The sequence below is a fragment of the Aulonocara sp. 'chitande type north' Nkhata Bay genome, linkage group LG12, assembly GCF_057382095.1.
Source record: "Aulonocara sp. 'chitande type north' Nkhata Bay isolate Kocher_YH1m ecotype deep benthic linkage group LG12, A_spYH_male_GT1.1, whole genome shotgun sequence".
NCBI classification, from domain to species: Eukaryota; Metazoa; Chordata; class Actinopteri; order Cichliformes; family Cichlidae; genus Aulonocara; species Aulonocara sp. 'chitande type north' Nkhata Bay.
Window position 1 is genome coordinate 26,236,292 of NC_141355.1, and position 15,905 is coordinate 26,252,196.

At 41.4% G+C, this 15,905-nt stretch overlaps 1 protein-coding gene across 3 annotated transcripts in view; it reads left to right on the forward strand.

Annotated features, from left to right (window-relative positions):
- dock8 (dedicator of cytokinesis 8) overlaps positions 1-15,905 on the forward strand; it is a 55,525-nt gene that overhangs the window by 35,059 nt on the left and 4,561 nt on the right. For all 3 annotated transcript variants that reach the window (XM_086314668.1, XM_086314666.1, XM_086314667.1), the window contains exons 25-46: positions 295-444; positions 751-864; positions 952-1,107; positions 1,449-1,588; positions 1,794-1,957; positions 2,807-2,958; positions 4,187-4,369; positions 4,541-4,667; positions 5,094-5,181; positions 5,347-5,443; positions 6,480-6,614; positions 6,933-7,085; positions 9,190-9,348; positions 9,461-9,561; positions 10,680-10,872; positions 11,453-11,596; positions 11,883-12,014; positions 12,304-12,438; positions 12,865-12,954; positions 13,724-13,960; positions 14,066-14,209; positions 15,276-15,382. In XM_086314668.1, coding sequence (XP_086170794.1) covers positions 295-444; positions 751-864; positions 952-1,107; positions 1,449-1,588; positions 1,794-1,957; positions 2,807-2,958; positions 4,187-4,369; positions 4,541-4,667; positions 5,094-5,181; positions 5,347-5,443; positions 6,480-6,614; positions 6,933-7,085; positions 9,190-9,348; positions 9,461-9,561; positions 10,680-10,872; positions 11,453-11,596; positions 11,883-12,014; positions 12,304-12,438; positions 12,865-12,954; positions 13,724-13,960; positions 14,066-14,209; positions 15,276-15,382 — 3,101 coding nt within the window. The remainder of the gene's footprint in view (positions 1-294; positions 445-750; positions 865-951; positions 1,108-1,448; positions 1,589-1,793; positions 1,958-2,806; positions 2,959-4,186; positions 4,370-4,540; positions 4,668-5,093; positions 5,182-5,346; positions 5,444-6,479; positions 6,615-6,932; positions 7,086-9,189; positions 9,349-9,460; positions 9,562-10,679; positions 10,873-11,452; positions 11,597-11,882; positions 12,015-12,303; positions 12,439-12,864; positions 12,955-13,723; positions 13,961-14,065; positions 14,210-15,275; positions 15,383-15,905) is intronic.

Consider the following 15,905-nt stretch of genomic DNA (forward strand, 5'->3'; position numbering starts at 1 on the left):
TTTATTTTCTGTTTTGCAATTCAGCTGTGTCATCACTGACATTCATGCTCATTCACTCAATTCGTCTTGCTTATTTATGCTTCTGCCCTCAACCTCATTGCCTACTTTAATTAAATTAGGGATTTTTGCGTGGCTTGATAGGCTTGTTGATTTGAAAATAGAAGCTGATGATAAAATAATCAAACACTGCCCTCTTTAACTATCAGGCCACCTTTTTAACAAAAAGAAAAATCAAAGATTGCGTTTTTCACCTTTTCTTAACAATTATCAATGGGTGTGTTATGGTTTAAACAGGTGAAAAGCATGGCTCAGCATGTGTCCCAGCTGGACAAGTACAATATTCCTCGCAGAAGTCGCTTCTCTGACCGATTTAAAGATGACATCACCACAATTGTCTCTGTGGTTACAGCTGAGATTGGGACCATCCTGGTCAAACAACAAAAGGTAAGAAACGTTAGTAATGATGACGACGAAAATAAATCGTGAGCTTCTGAGCCTAATCAATTTGACTTCGATCTGCAAACTCTGCAGCCGAGCGCATTCGTGTACCTTCTGTCCTCCTGGGTTGTGTTGAGAGAGGCAATTTCAACCTGACTGTACATGTTGTCGATGTCCTCCAAACAACAGGAAGTTGGGAGTGCTAATTATATTTGCCTCTGTGGAATCGAGAGCACAGCTTACACAGCTAGATACTCAGTAAGATCCATCTGGTGCAGCTTCCTGATTGCTGTTTGTTGACTGTTGTTTTAGGAGGTAGAGCAAGCAGAGAAAGTCAACATCAGCCTGGCTTTTTTCCTTTATGACCTGATGTCGCTCATGGACAGAGGATTTGTATTCCACCTAGTGAAAAACTATTGCAATCAGGTAAAATAACAGATTAATGTTAATAATTATATCCCTCCAGATGCTGATTCTGGAAAAATAAACTTTTATGCTCCCTTTCACTTTTAGATGTCGGCTAAGAGTGTTTCAATGCCGACGCTGATCAGCATGCGTCTAGAGTTCCTGCGAATCCTGTGCAGTCATGAGCACTATCTCAACCTGAGCCTCTTCTTCAGCAGCCCTGCCTCCGCACCCGCCTCACCGTGTCCATCCATCTCCTCACAGGTTCGCCCACTCGCCAGTGCAAATTTTACATGAATTATTTGGACACTCGGGTTACCGCTTTACCAAGTTGAGTTTATTTATACAGGAATATTAATGTGGCTGCAAAAATGTTAAGGAAAGTAAGGACTGGCCATCTAGGAGAAGATAACTGGGAAAAATACAAACACAGAACGGGAGTTTAGGGAGTAATTTAACTGACTAGATGAGATAAGATTAAGTTTTGTTTTGTTTGTTAGTTTTCTTTTAGTGAAAAATTCTGTTTAAAAAGTGCTTTATTTTCCATTAAGAAACATTTTTACGCTAATCTTGTTGCCACTCCTTCATTTTATCTATGTTTTCAGAGTTCTGGCTCATGCAGTTTCCAGGAGCAGCAGAGGATCTTGGCTCTGTTTGAACTTTCTCCTGAATTCAAGCAGCAACACTACCTCACGGGTCTGTTACTGACAGAGCTCAGTGCAGCGCTAGACATGGAGTCAGAGGGGTATGGAAGTACAGCTACTTGCACGTTACTCAAAACTGCCTGCTTTCTTACTTGACTAATTACATTCTTACTAAAAAGCTCCTGTCTTATTTGTTTTGTAAAATATATCAATTAAATCAATATCGACCTCTGTAAACATGTGAAAGCTGTGTACTAATCATTGGCGATATTATTCAAATGAAACAGTATGCATGCGTGTTCACAGGGGAAAGGTCCAGAGAAGGTCCATCAATGCAATCTACAGCCTGCTGTGTGCTCATGATCTTGACCATCGCTGTATCAAACCTGAAGTCAGGGCCAAGGTGGCTGCTCTCTACCTCCCCCTGGTAGGGATTATTATAGAATCCACCAACTACCTGGATTTCACTGGTACGTGTGTACACACACACACACACACACACACACACACACACACACACACACACACACACACACACAGGTTTGCTCCAGACTACAAGCTCATTGAAAAGGTTCTCCATGATACTTTATTACGATAAGAAAACTGAGCTCTCTTTCTGCTGATTTGAGACTCTGTTCAATGTTAATTATCAGAAACAAATGAAGGGCCTTTGGCTCATAATTAAAAAATCATTTATATTTATATTTATTTGTCCTTTTTGTAAATTCCATTCATGCCTTGTGGTGACAAATATAACTACAACAGTAAAGACATCACAATTAGAGACATTAAGTCTAGTCAAGTCACCTTTATTTATATAGCACATTTAAAAGACATCAAGTGTTGGCCATTAAAGACATTGCCAGTAACGTCACCAAAAATCAAATACAAACACAAGTGACACCCATTTCACACCATTTAACATCACTTAGATTTGTTTACCAGATCTTTGTACCGCTGCCCTGATGGTAGTGATGAAGAGGATATGATAGGTCACCTTTCCCACCAATACTCCCAAAATTGCATCATACTATCTTGTTGCTGTGTTTCTGAAAGCTACATGAAAATAAATATGTACGCTTTTATTGATTTTAATTTATGACAATAACTCATATGAAACGTATTTACTAAATCTACGTTTATAACCATCCAACACCTTCTCAACTCTGTATAGTTGTAACAAGTAACTTTTCTGTTTTATGTATTTTATCTCTAATTGAGATACAATTGTGTTACTTTTAATGGTGTAAGGTAATCCTGTGTGCTGCAGTCCTTCTCTTCACCAGTTTAATATAATTGCCCCTTGTTTGTCTCCGTAGTTTCTGACTCGCGCAGCGGGAAAAACAAGTCAGGCGGACCTGATGATGACCTTGAAAATGTCCCACCTATCAATCAGTCTGTTGCCATGGCAATTGCTGGGAACCCCTTCAACACACTGGGACGGAACGCTCTTCTTTCCATGGCATCTATGGTAATGGCCATGTGTATTTAATTTCCTAATAAAAGGACGGTAACAGATTATAGCCTGCTGCCTGTTGTTTTTAAAAGTTCAGACGTGCTTGTGTGTGCGCATGTGAGCGACTGTATCTGTGAATATTCCCATTCCTAACAGGTGAGCTGCACAGAAGCAGATTGATTAGCTGTCAGAGCCACACACATACTTCATTCATCCTGAAAAATCACGCACACGCATACACACACGTCTCCGGGAGATGGTTTATGGGCAGGCATTGCCATCATAAGTGAACAGGGCCATCCTCCCTGACAAACACATCCATCAAGTACAGCTACAGCAACAACACAGGCGCCAAAACCGAACGCTGCCATTCTTTTTATCTTCCTTCTGTTTCTTTCCAAAAGATGAATCAGTTCCTTGTATGTTGCTGCAAGAAGTGCTGTTGTGGAAAATATGATTTTGACAAGAGTGAGCCATTGTTCTGGTATCCACCACAAAACTAAACACCTCCCCCAGAGCACTTGGTCCTCATTTTTGGGCAGTCCACCTTCTAACAATGTTTCCAGTGAATCTTACTCATAGAGAGAACAATATTTTCCTATGATAAACAAGAGATGCTTTAGATTAAACTGTAATATTTGATGTAGGTTCTGGTAAGCTCCGGGCAGTCCTGCTCTTAAAAAACCCAAAAAAACACCCCAAAAGACAGAGACCTGGAAACAAGGTTCTAGGTGGGACACCTAGAGCACTAGGAGGTTAATGGCTACATTTATCAAAGCTGCTGAAAATGAAGCAGCGGTAGCCGTCTATACTAGCGATTCATCATCTCACGAGTGAAGGTAAATGAATCTGCAATAGATTTAACACCTGTTAAGATGGAGGAGAGAACCATATTTCATTGAAGCTAGTGAGAAACCATATTTGTGGTTTAGAGAAGCTTGTCAGTGATGTACTGTTAGTTTATTGTATGCACTTGTTAGAGTACACTGTATAACTCAATAGGTTGAGCACTGGCAGTTGTGTCACATGAATTTAATATGAATTGGATCTATGACGTTATTGCAAGCAGAGTGTAGTTTTAGAACAGCTTCATAGATTTTGTTTTGCGTGTGACAGTTTAATTTATTTCTAGGACACAGTTTCTAAATGTGTAATCTGCAGCAGATGCACACATTTCCATTCAGTGAGAGCTGCACTCCATTGGATACAACACATATCTGTCTCTGTCCTCTCTTCTTCCCAGCAAGGTAAATCCATAGCCACCCTGGCTGCAGACACCAGTCGCCACCTTTTGGTGTGCTTCCTGTGGGTGATGAAGAATGCCGATGGGAACCTGATTCAGCGCTGGACTATAGATATGCCTCCCTCACAGCTCAACAAACTGCTGGAGCTCCTCACCATCTGTATCTCCTGCTTTGAGTATAGGGTCTGTCTTTGCTTATTTTCTAATAATTTAATTTAATGCACTACTTTGGATGTTTGTGTATTTGCATACCTTCCCTACACGTGTTTTTTCTCACACTCCTCAGTGCATGTTACCAATGTATCCTTGTGTATTTTCTTCCTGGTTACTACGTGCTTATTGTGTGTTTTGTAGGGAAAGCAGAGCAGTGACAAAGTGAGCACCCAGGCCTTACAGAAATCTCAGCAGGCCAAACATCAGTTGGAGGAGGCCCTGCTGAGAGGAATGGGAGCCCGTGGGGAAATGATGAAACGAGTTGGAGGTGATGTGTTTCTTGGCACTTTAAGGAATAAAGCCTGGAATTGGTTTTCTGACATTTAAATGTAGAATGTTTCAAAGATTTACACACAATTTCCTAATGTTGTAAACCTCAACATCTGGCAATAAACCCATTCTGATTCTGACAAACTTCCTCTTAAAATAGTCAACACTCAGATTTTGGAAATCTTATGATAATTTTTATAGTTGTGCGGTCGAGGATTGCTGCATATATGAAAAGCCTTTTGTTTATTTTGTAATCCACACTTTCAGGCACTAATCATATAATTTTCTTCTTACACTGCAGTAAATCTTTTCACATGACAGGCTGTTCATACTTCTACCACATGGATGCAGTTTTAGTTTATAGTCTGCACAATAAGTGTACTTTTTTTTTTCTTCTCATGCTCTGTTTTTATATACCACACAGGAACAGATAGGACCATGGGTCAGAGAGAGGTCCTCCGCTGGAGAAAGGATCTCACTCAGTGGCGACAGACCAATGACAGACAGGATAAGTATGTTGTAATCTTTGTGTCTCCTTCTCAGTTTTTTTCCCTTTAATTATTACCTCTTGATGCACCTGGATGTCTTCTTCTATGCCTTTCCCTTTCTCTCCTTTTTCTTTTCCTTCTTTCTTTTATATTTTTAATATTTGCCTCTCTTTCCTCATTTTCCATCAGGACTAAAGCTGAGTTGGACCAGGAAGCTCTGATCAGTGGGAACTTGGCCACTGAGTCAAACCTCATAGTGCTCGACCTGCTGGAGACAATTGTCCAGGTCAAAACTGTCTTAAATACCCTGAGTAACGTTAATGTGCATTTAATAAATACATTTGCAATCATTTTAGACTTACTATGCTACGTTGTCATTATATATTATCGCCAGCCACTTCACTAGTTACACCTTGCTAGTATTAGAACTGCCTGAACTCCTCGTGGTATAGATTCAACGACATGTTGGATACATTCCACAGATATTTTGACGTGATGGCATTACTCAGATTTCTCAGCTGCGTTCTGCAACATCCCAAAGGTGTTCTGTTGGCTTGAGTTCTGGTGACTGCAGAGGCCATTTCAGTGAACTTGCTCTCTTGTTCGAGAAACCAGCTAGAGATTATCTTAAATTTGTGACACGGCACATTATCCTGCTGGAAGCAGCCATCGGAAAATGGTCATAAAGGGATGGACATGATGAGCAGCAACAACTCAGGTTGACTGTGGCACGTAAACAATGCTCAGATGGTACTGAAGGGCACAAAGTGTGCCAAGAAAATATCCCCACACCATTACACCACCAGCAGCAGGGCGGATGCTTGCTTTCCGTGCTTTCGTGCCAAACTTGGGCCCTTACGAAAAATTGCTGTAGAGTAAAACAAGACTCATCAAACCAGTCAACATTTTCCAATTTTTTCCAATTCTTGTTGCTGTTGCCTCAGTTTCCTGTTCTCAGTTGACAGGAGTGGCACTGGGTGCCCATCTGCTTCAAAGTTCAATGTTGTTCATTTGGAGATGCTCTTCTGCATAGCTTGGTTGTAACAAGTGGTTATTTGAGTTACTTTTGCCTTCATATGACAAAGCAGTCTCACCATTCTCCTCTAGTAGAAGGTTAGTTAGTAGACAAGGGTACACGAGGGTATCCACTCTATGCAGCTTTAATGGTCTATCATAAACTTTTTACTCATCTGCTTGTTGTGTACTCTCTAGCTAAGAAGTTAAACTGGGACTTTTGTATTCATGTGATTTATTTATTTATTTATTTTTTCCCCAGTGTTTCCCTAGCGTATCATCTATTTTTCTCTCTGTCTCACATTCAGGCGGTGCCATTGGCTGATTGTAAGGACAGCGTAGTTGGCGGGGTGCTGAAGGTGTTACTCCACTCTCTCACCTGCAGCCAGAGTACCACTTTCCTCTCTCACACCTTCAGCACGCTCAGAGCACTTGTCGTCAAGGTAGTTTCATGATGACGTGTGTGTGTGTGTGTGTGTGTGTGTGTGTGTGTGTGTGTGTGTGTGTGTGTGTGTGTGTGTGTGTGTGTGTGTGTGTTTAGTTTCACTTTTTGAAAATTCAGGAGGTGGTGTGTGTGGGTTGGTCTGTTTAGATGAACACTATCTGTGTCTAAATTAAATGTTCTTATTTGTTTGTGTGGGTGGCCAACTGCTGATACAAGCCAGAATTATTTATGTATATATCTGTGTGTGTGGCTGTGTATATCATCGTGTGTGTGTGTGTGTGTGTGTGTGTGTGTGTGTGTGTGTGTGTGCGTGTAGTTTGGAGATCTGTTGTTTGAAGAGGAGGCGGAGCAGTGTGCAGACCTGTGCCAGAAGGTGCTTCAGTACTGCAGCAGCCCTGTGGATGAGAACAGAAGCCAGGCCTGTGCCACCCTCTATCTCATCATGAGATACAGCTACAGTAATGCCAGTGTAAGCGCACACATCACAGCAACATGTAATCACACAATATCCTATTTATGTGTTCTAGTGAGCAGTAAGGATGCATAGGAACGTCCACAAATCAAGAACTAGCCACGCACTACCCTTTTTAAGCTTTCAGAAAAAAATGCTTTTGTATCACTTTGAGCTGAAGTGCTCACACAAGTTCAGAATTGCTTTTTATACATGTTCTCATGAAGACACACAGAAGCAGGGAGTCACACAGATCTTATCCTATCTTCTGCTCTCTTCCCCTTCTGCTCAGCTTTAATGTCTTTTCCGTGTCTATTTTAAGCGTGCAGCAAGAAAGTTTCTGCTGAAGGATGTGTCTCTAAGTGGAAAGCAGAGAGATATGTCACTGTCTGCCTCCCCATGTTCCAACCCCTCTATAACTAATGACAGCAACTCTGTGTGTGTATTAACTGTGCGTGATTCACTGCATATGTGCGTGTGAATGTGTAAGTATTTGTGCCGAAAGACAGGAAAGGAGGAAAGTCATGACAGAGTCGGGGAAGTGTTGGTAACGGAGGTGAAGCAATGATAGGAGGGAATGAAAAGGACATGATTGAGAAAAGACAGATATGAAGGAAGGGAGGCAGAGGCTAGAGTATCTTCTTTCATTCTCCACGCTGGTTCGATAACTGCTGTTGCAGTCGATATTTCCTGTGTTTACAGTCTGTACACTTTAATGAAAGTCAGACTCCAGCCCGCACAGCACATGCACGCACATGCACACACGCACAGCATCTCCAGTTTAAATGGAGTATTTCTCCTTTGCATGTCCCAGCGTATGTTTGTTTATGTGCTGTATACAGAGGGAGCTGTGATCTGAATTAGCGTAGCAGCTGAATGACTCATTGATGCAGAACTTACTCCCTACCTCTTTCATTGTTTATGTTTTTATCCCGTGATCTCCCCTCGTCATGTTCTCAGTCTGTCGTGACACTTTTTCCCTCCCTTGTTATTTTAGTTAATTTTAGACTGCTTTAAAAAGACAAAGAAAAAAAAAAAGACAACTGCAGCCTTTCCCCCCTCACAAAACAGATAAATGTTGCTAAAACCGGCCCATTTATGGAGAGGTTAAAATGAGAACAAGAGGAAAAGGGGGCAGATGAGAAATACAATTACAAAGAAGGACAAAGAGGGTTATTTGTTGACTTAAGCTATCATTTAGGCTACTTCTCCGTACTTTTCTCTCATACGCACACACATGCACACACTGAGTTAGAGGGCAGTGATGGGTGGTTAGGCTCTGGCTCCATGCTCAGTTGAACAGAATGGGGCCGTAGAGATGATCCATGGGTGATTATGTCTCTGCTAATGGGAGATCATTTCCCGCTTAGCTGGTCATGCTGGAGATAGATGGGACTTCACACATACACGACCACATTCTCTCTCACACATACACACGGTCCTCTCTGCAGAAGATGGAAGGGTGTTTGTCACACCTGTTTTCTTGGACAGGTAGTGTGAAGGATGGAGAGACGAGGATAGGATAGGGAGGGGAGCGGGGGGGGGAAACAGGGAGACTTTTGTGCAATCAGTATTTGCTCATGCTTGCTAATGGGGACTATTAATTCTTTCCAAGCGCATAGCAAAATATGTGCTGTAGCTCACTCATTGTGCTATTAAATGGTGATAACAAGAAAATGTTTCCAAAGACAAACTGCATATTATTAGGTATTACAGTGTAGTGGTTTACACAAGCAAAAAATCCCCGTTTAGTCCCAGGAGGAGACGCATATCCCTTAGGGGTTGCTTCAGGAAGGGCAACCGGTGTTTACAAAAAAAAAAAAAAATCCACCTACCTCCTGCGGTGACCTCTTGTGAGTAAGGGAGCAGCCAGAAATGGCGTTTCCTTCTTAACTGTTGTAAAAAATGTTAGCGGTTTATTTTTTCCATGCAACTTGAAGGCAAAATGTAATCTTGCAGTTCCTGTTATGTTCTGTTCTGTTTTGTCACCAGTACTTCCCCTGCATGCTATAGAATAACTATGGAGAAAAAAGGTTTAATATTCTGGTCTGTGGAAATCCAGTATACACTTACAAACAGTGCAAAGCGTTAAACACATATTCACTGCGGTCTCTTCTGTCAGAATTTCTCGAGAGTCAAGATGCAGGTCACCATGTCTCTGGCCTCGCTGGTGGGCAAGTCTTCAGACTTCCAGGAGGAGTACTTAAGACGCTCTCTGCGCACCATCCTGGCCTATGCAGAGGAGGACACTGAGATGCAGAATACTCAGCTTCCCTCCCAGGTATAAAGTTATACGCACAGTCACACAGTTGAGCAGTTGCATTACTGATTTTGATTCATAACCTTAAGCCTGCTTTTCGATGTATGTCTGGGTTTTTTTTTTCTTTTTACAGGTGGATGAGCTTCTAAGAAACCTGAACAGTATTTTATCCGACACAGTGAAGATGAGGGAGTTTCAGGAAGATCCTGAAATGCTCATGGACCTCATGTACAGGTAAGAAACCAAAAGCATCTGGTGTAAAAGGCATTCACTTGGTTTCTGTCTGTCTTCAGTGTCTTCCTCTTTGCATCCTACTCTATCATCATTTTCTCATCACTCTGTGGCTTTTCTCTGTGTTTCACCACTGTTTCCTATTTCTCTGTGGCCTGGATGTTTTGCCTCTATTTGCTGCCCTCGCTATGGTAACCATGTGGTAGCAGTTTAGTCTTCTGATCTGGCTTTGTGTATATGCAAATGCAAACAGTATGTGTGTCCGAGCGTGCATGCGTGTGAGAGAACACGAAGGGGAAACACTGAGACAGAGGTCATGTATGTGCTTTTGGTTATTTTGGCACTTCAGCGTGCTTCGCTGTCACCTATGGTCATTTATCATGCACCTTTCTATTTAGTTTTTGGTCTCGGTCACATGGCGAGTCTCTCATAGCTTTACAGACTGACCTGCTAGCTTTACACATATACCTCCAAGCTTTCTAGCACACATAGGTCATTGATGAGCAAAACATGTGGTCACCAGATGCTTGAATTAATTTGTAAATTTTGTAGGGTGATTTGCAAACATAAATAAATAAATAAATAAATAAATAAACAGTGTTTTAGATTTAGTCTTCTTCTGTTTAGTCGATAATTTTCTGTTCTTCTCAAAAACAGGAAATTGTGTTCAGCGTTCATGTTCCCCATAAAACACAATAACCCACTAATGTTGCTGTGCTCACTCTCATGCTCACATTTTATTTTGAGAAATTTGTCTTTCACACATTGGCATTTATTTATATCTGTGCCACAGTTAAACTGATATTGCTTAAGACTATTATTTGATCTCCTTTTATGTAGTGTATTACACAAAAGTCATTATTTTCATACAGTACATTCATTTCCAACTTTTCTTTTTCTCTATTTGATTTCAAAATATTTTGACATAAATGCAGTCATTAAAATACACAGTTTATGCAGAACCTTATCTGCAGTGAGCCCATATCATTAACTACCACTTTTGCACTTGTTTGTCCAGCATGTGATGGTTTTCTGATATGGAGATTTTGATCTCAGATAGGCTTTTACCAGATGAATTAGGGGGGAAAATGATCCCTTCTCCCACTCCCATATCTCTCCAGGATAGCGAAAGGCTACCAGACGTCTCCTGACCTCCGCCTGACCTGGCTGCAGAACATGGCAGAGAAGCACAACAACAGGAAGTGTTACACGGAGTCTGCAATGTGTCTGGTGCACGCTGCCGCCCTGGTGGCTGAGTACCTCAGCATGCTGGAGGATCACAAGTACCTGCCTGTTGGCAGTGTCACCTTTCAGGTAGACCACACAAACATATACATACAGAAATAACAAGGAGATAATAAGTTTTTAGGACTGAAACACAGGAACATAAAATAAGCAGTCTTCATTTGTTTATTATGGCTGTTGGTTGTTCTGTTGAATGAAGGCAAACCTTCAAGTGCACAGCAAGAAAATCTCACATCTCCCCGTGGATTGCTTCCATATTTGGTTGTGTGTGTCCAGAGGGGGGAGCTGTACACTCATAACGTCAACATGTAAATATGATCCCCTGGTATATCTGCTTAACGCTGTGTCTTTGAAGATGAAGAGGAGAATAAAAAAGCAAATGTGCTCCCGTGGGAAGATGGGAACAGCCTGTTTCCCTCATCTGAAAACAAACAGTTATAACAGTCACAAAGTTGATTATGTTATTGATGAGCTGTGTTATACACAAGACCTCTGTGCTCAGGACAGTCTAACCTGCAGCAAGCCACTGATTGGATGGTCATTAAACGAGTTCCATTTCTCACCGCAGGACATCTTATTTTAAGCCGTGTTATTGATCATGTGATTAGCGGGGCTAAATGAGTGATTAGCTGACGGATCTTCTCCTCAGAATATCTCCCCCAATGTGCTGGAGGAGTCTGCGGTGTCGGACGACATCCTGTCCCCGGATGAGGATGGGGTGTGCTCAGGTCGCTACTTCACGGAGAGCGGCCTGGTGGGATTGCTGGAACAGGCTGCTGAGCTCTTCAGCAATGTGAGACCATAAAACTGCACTAGTATTTGTGCTAACATAAAAAACCTGTAATGATTTTTTATCAAGGTTGGAGTAATTACTTTATAAAATTAGTATTATTAATGTGTTTTGTTTTTTTAAGCGGTAAATATCTACTTTGTTAATGCTAAAAAAAAAAGCCAGCCTTTAAGGATGCTGTATAACTGAAACAGAGAAAATCTTTGCACTTTAACAATAAATGTTTATATTTTCTTAAAATATACTATACTCTGTGCTAAACAGCAGCTATGGCTGTCTTTCCCATCAGGGTGGTCTCTATGAGGCAGTAAATGAGGTCTACAAGATCATCATACCAATCCTAGAGGCACATAGAGATTTCAGAAAACTGGCGTCAACACATGACAAACTTCAGAGAGCCTTTGATAACATCATTCAGAAGGTAATGACAGAGGAGGTGCTGTGTCATTTATTTAGTTAAAGTGAAAATAAGAAAGATCGTAAGATGCTGTAGATAAAACATTTTAAAAATCATTTTGGTACATGTTCTTATTCAGTATTTAAATATGTGTTTTAAACATCCTTGAAAACAAAAAACTGCTGCAAATTTATTTTTGGCTTTTAATAAAACCTTCAAAGTCTTCTTTATAATTTAAAAAATCCACAAAGGATAATTGACACAACAGAAATATCTGATTAGTATTTATTTGAGTGTGTTTTCTTCCCTCCAGGGACATAAGAGGATGTTTGGAACTTATTTCCGAGTGGGCTTTTATGGGGCCAAGTTTGGTGATCTGGATGAACGGGAATTCATCTACAAAGAGCCTGGGATCACACATCTGCCTGAGATATCACACAGGCTGGAGGTATGTAAGAGGAAAATGTGTGCATGTGTAGGTATGAAATAAAGGATATGGTGCCTGGCTGGACTGGTGAGATCTGACGCTTGAGGCTTTAAGTGAGCAGAACGACAGAGTGAAAGATTCACAAATTGTACTTCAGTTTTGATGACATTTAGAGCGCCTGAAAGCTATCATTTGCATGCTAAAAGGTGAAAAGAGGAAAAAAAAGAAAGTAGTGGATGCATTGTCAGCTGCACTTGAGTCAAATTAGTGAATCAGTTCACGTTTAGTGTATTTCATGCTTTCGAGTGTTCTTTTAATGCTTTTTATTCTTTAAGGAGTAGCCACCAATCGCAATTTGTATTTGAGTAAAAATGATTCTGCACTTTTTAAAGACCATATATTATGAACTGTACTGTATATTAACGACACAATTTCTTGCACTCCTAGAACTTCTACAGTCAGTGCTTTGGAGATGACACACTGGTGATGATTAAGGACTCTACGCCAGTGGACAGAAAACAGCTCAACCCCAATAAGGTGAGTAACTGTTATGCCAAACAATCAACTGGTAAATGTTAATCTCTAAATGATCAAATACTAATTTTAGTAGCAAAAATCTCCCCTGAGGGCATTTTTTGCCAGGCTTGTAGTTGTGACACCTGTAAGGACACTGCACTGTGTATTTCTACAATATTGTTTCTCCAAAACTCTAAAACTGCAGTGGTATGTCTATAGCAGCGTTTCTGCACTCGAGGGCTTGCTCCACTTTCTAAAATTGCTAGGCGAGACAGAAAGCGTCGTGATAGATGAATGACAGGTTCCTCTCCTGCAGCCAAGCAGCCCGGAAACTAGCATGACTGCTCATTTGCAACCTTTCTCTTATGTTATTAAAATAGTTCAAGGAATTACAAACACTGAAAACGTTCGAGGTCCTAGAAAAGCCAGTCAGTTGTTGAATTGTCTTCATTTGAGATCAACAATGTGTAGATTAAAGATTCATCTGGAGTTTTCAGAGGCATCGACTCAAGCTGGACAGATCTGATTTGCATAAACTGGCCCAAATTTATGCAAATGACAAGTGAGAACTCAATTCCCTGTGTTTTAAACAGCAGCACAATTCAACCAGAATGCACTGCACGTAGACTATCAGCGAGAAATTATGGATTCTTTGGACACATACCAGAGTTTACTTTATTAGATATAAAAACAGACAATAAAACGCAGCTAAAGGCACACGTTCCTTAATCACGATAAGATGCTATTTTCATGAATAATAACTTAAGAAAACACTACCATTCCTCTCTAGGCGTATATCCAGATCACTTATGTGGAACCCTTCTTTGACGACTATGAGATGAAAGACCGACTGACAAACTTTGAAAAGAACTTTAACCTGCGGCGCTTCATGTACACCACACCCTTCACCAAGAGTGGGCGACCTCGGGGTGAACTCAATGAACAGTACAAGAGAAAGACCATCCTCACCACCATGCATGCTTTCCCCTATGTCAAGACCCGCATCAATGTCATTCAGAAAGAGGAGGTAAGTGCTGAATACACCTGGTGTGGAACACCTAGCAGCTATAACAGCAGCTATCACAGCTGCAGCAATACCCGTTGGCTATATTTACTCGTCTTGTATTTCCAGTTTGACTTGACGCCTATCGAGGTGGCCATAGAGGACATGCAGAAGAAGACCAGAGAGCTCGCGGTTGCCACACACAGAGAACAACCCGATGCTAAGATGTTACAGATGCTGCTACAGGGCTCTGTGGGAGCCACTGTTAACCAGGTAATGAGCATTTGGGGCCGCTCGGTAAATAAAGGCAGCGATGCCATTTTGCACTACTGTGTGTCTTCTCCTGTTATAGCAGAAATGATTGCGCTTAACCAAATGACAGCTGTTCTTCTTAAATGACACTTTCTATCATGCATAATGTGATGGGGAAAATAACAGAGTGATTTACCTCCTATTTATGCTACCACATTTACAGTTTCCATTGTAGTCAAGGAGTGCAGGTGGGAGACATGGCAGTGATCACACATCAAAGCCCTCACCCCATCCGCAACCCTAATCCTTCCTTTGCTTTTCTCCTGATTTAGTTAAAACGTCAATTCAGGGCCCCTCTTCCTTTCATGTATCCGCTGCATGGCGTGCTGCACCGGAGGTCTCTTTGATCTGATAGCTTCCAGGTCCTGCCAGCATGGTGAATGTCGGTGTAATGACGAAGCAAGCTCTAGCGTCTCTGCTCGCCTTACTCTTTATCTTCCAGTGTCTAATCTGACAGGTCCCTTGCTCCAACCTGATGGTTGTATACATAACGCTAATGCTCTGCAGCTCAGTAAACATATAACTCTTGACTGTAATCAGTACAAGAGGCCGGGTTTCTGTGTGCGGGTCGGCAGCTCAGACCCAGGGCTGAGGCCCGGGCCCAGTGCATTTATGATTCTAATCAGAGCTGTTTAACTGCAGATACTGTGCGAGCGCGCTGCGGTTTTATGATGAATATAAGTTAGGATAACAAGATCTCATACTGGGCAAATGGGAGCCAAATGGAGAATGTATGCAGGGTTAGCAGTGACATTAGCTATACAGGAGGTAATCACAGCAGCTCCTTTCCTGATGGCTTCCTCGTGTTTTCAGTTCAGAATCGTAGCTCTTAGCTGCGTTTAGCCATTCAGGTAGTTGGTCATTTCCCCCAGTATGAATGAGGGGCTTTCTTATTCCTCCTTTGTTCACTTGCTGTCAAAACGCTTCCTCTCTTTCCTTCCTCCAGCCCCTCTTTGCTTTCTCTTTCTTCATCTCTCTGCTTCTTTGTTTTTGCTGATTGCCTTGTATCTCCGCCCCCTGTTTGTAGGGCCCGTTGGAGGTGGCCCAGGTCTTCTTGAATGAGATCCCAGCGGACCCAAAGCTCTTCCGTCACCACAACAAACTGCGCCTGTGTTTCAAAGAATTTATAATGAGGTAAGACGCTATCAAAGAATCACCACCTAGTGACAAAGGGTGAATAAATGGTGGTGAACAATGGGCACTGACTCAAGAGATTGAAGTATATAACAACATGTCAAAGAGATTTTCTTAGTAGGAAATGGAATGTATTTGTGAGATGTGACTTGGAAAGAGTGAAAGTCTTCTCCAGGATCTATATGCCTCTATTGTTGCCTGCGTAGGAAGATAAAAGTGCGCCACAAAGAAGCGAGAGTGAGAGATATCCTGCTGTTTAAACAGCCTGTCAGTCAAGATGAAGAGACTGAAGTGATAATCACAACTACATTTCCAACCAGATCACAGTTTAAATGAAGCAAAGAAGTAGGAGTAATGTGAATAATTATATATTATTTACATATTGAGACTATTTCCACTAAGCTGTTATTCTTCTAGCTAACTCTAGATTCATTATCACCAATAGTTTTAAAATATTTTCAATGATCACGACATAATTTGAACCATCATGCCCTACACGCTGCAGTGAGTCATGATAATTTTG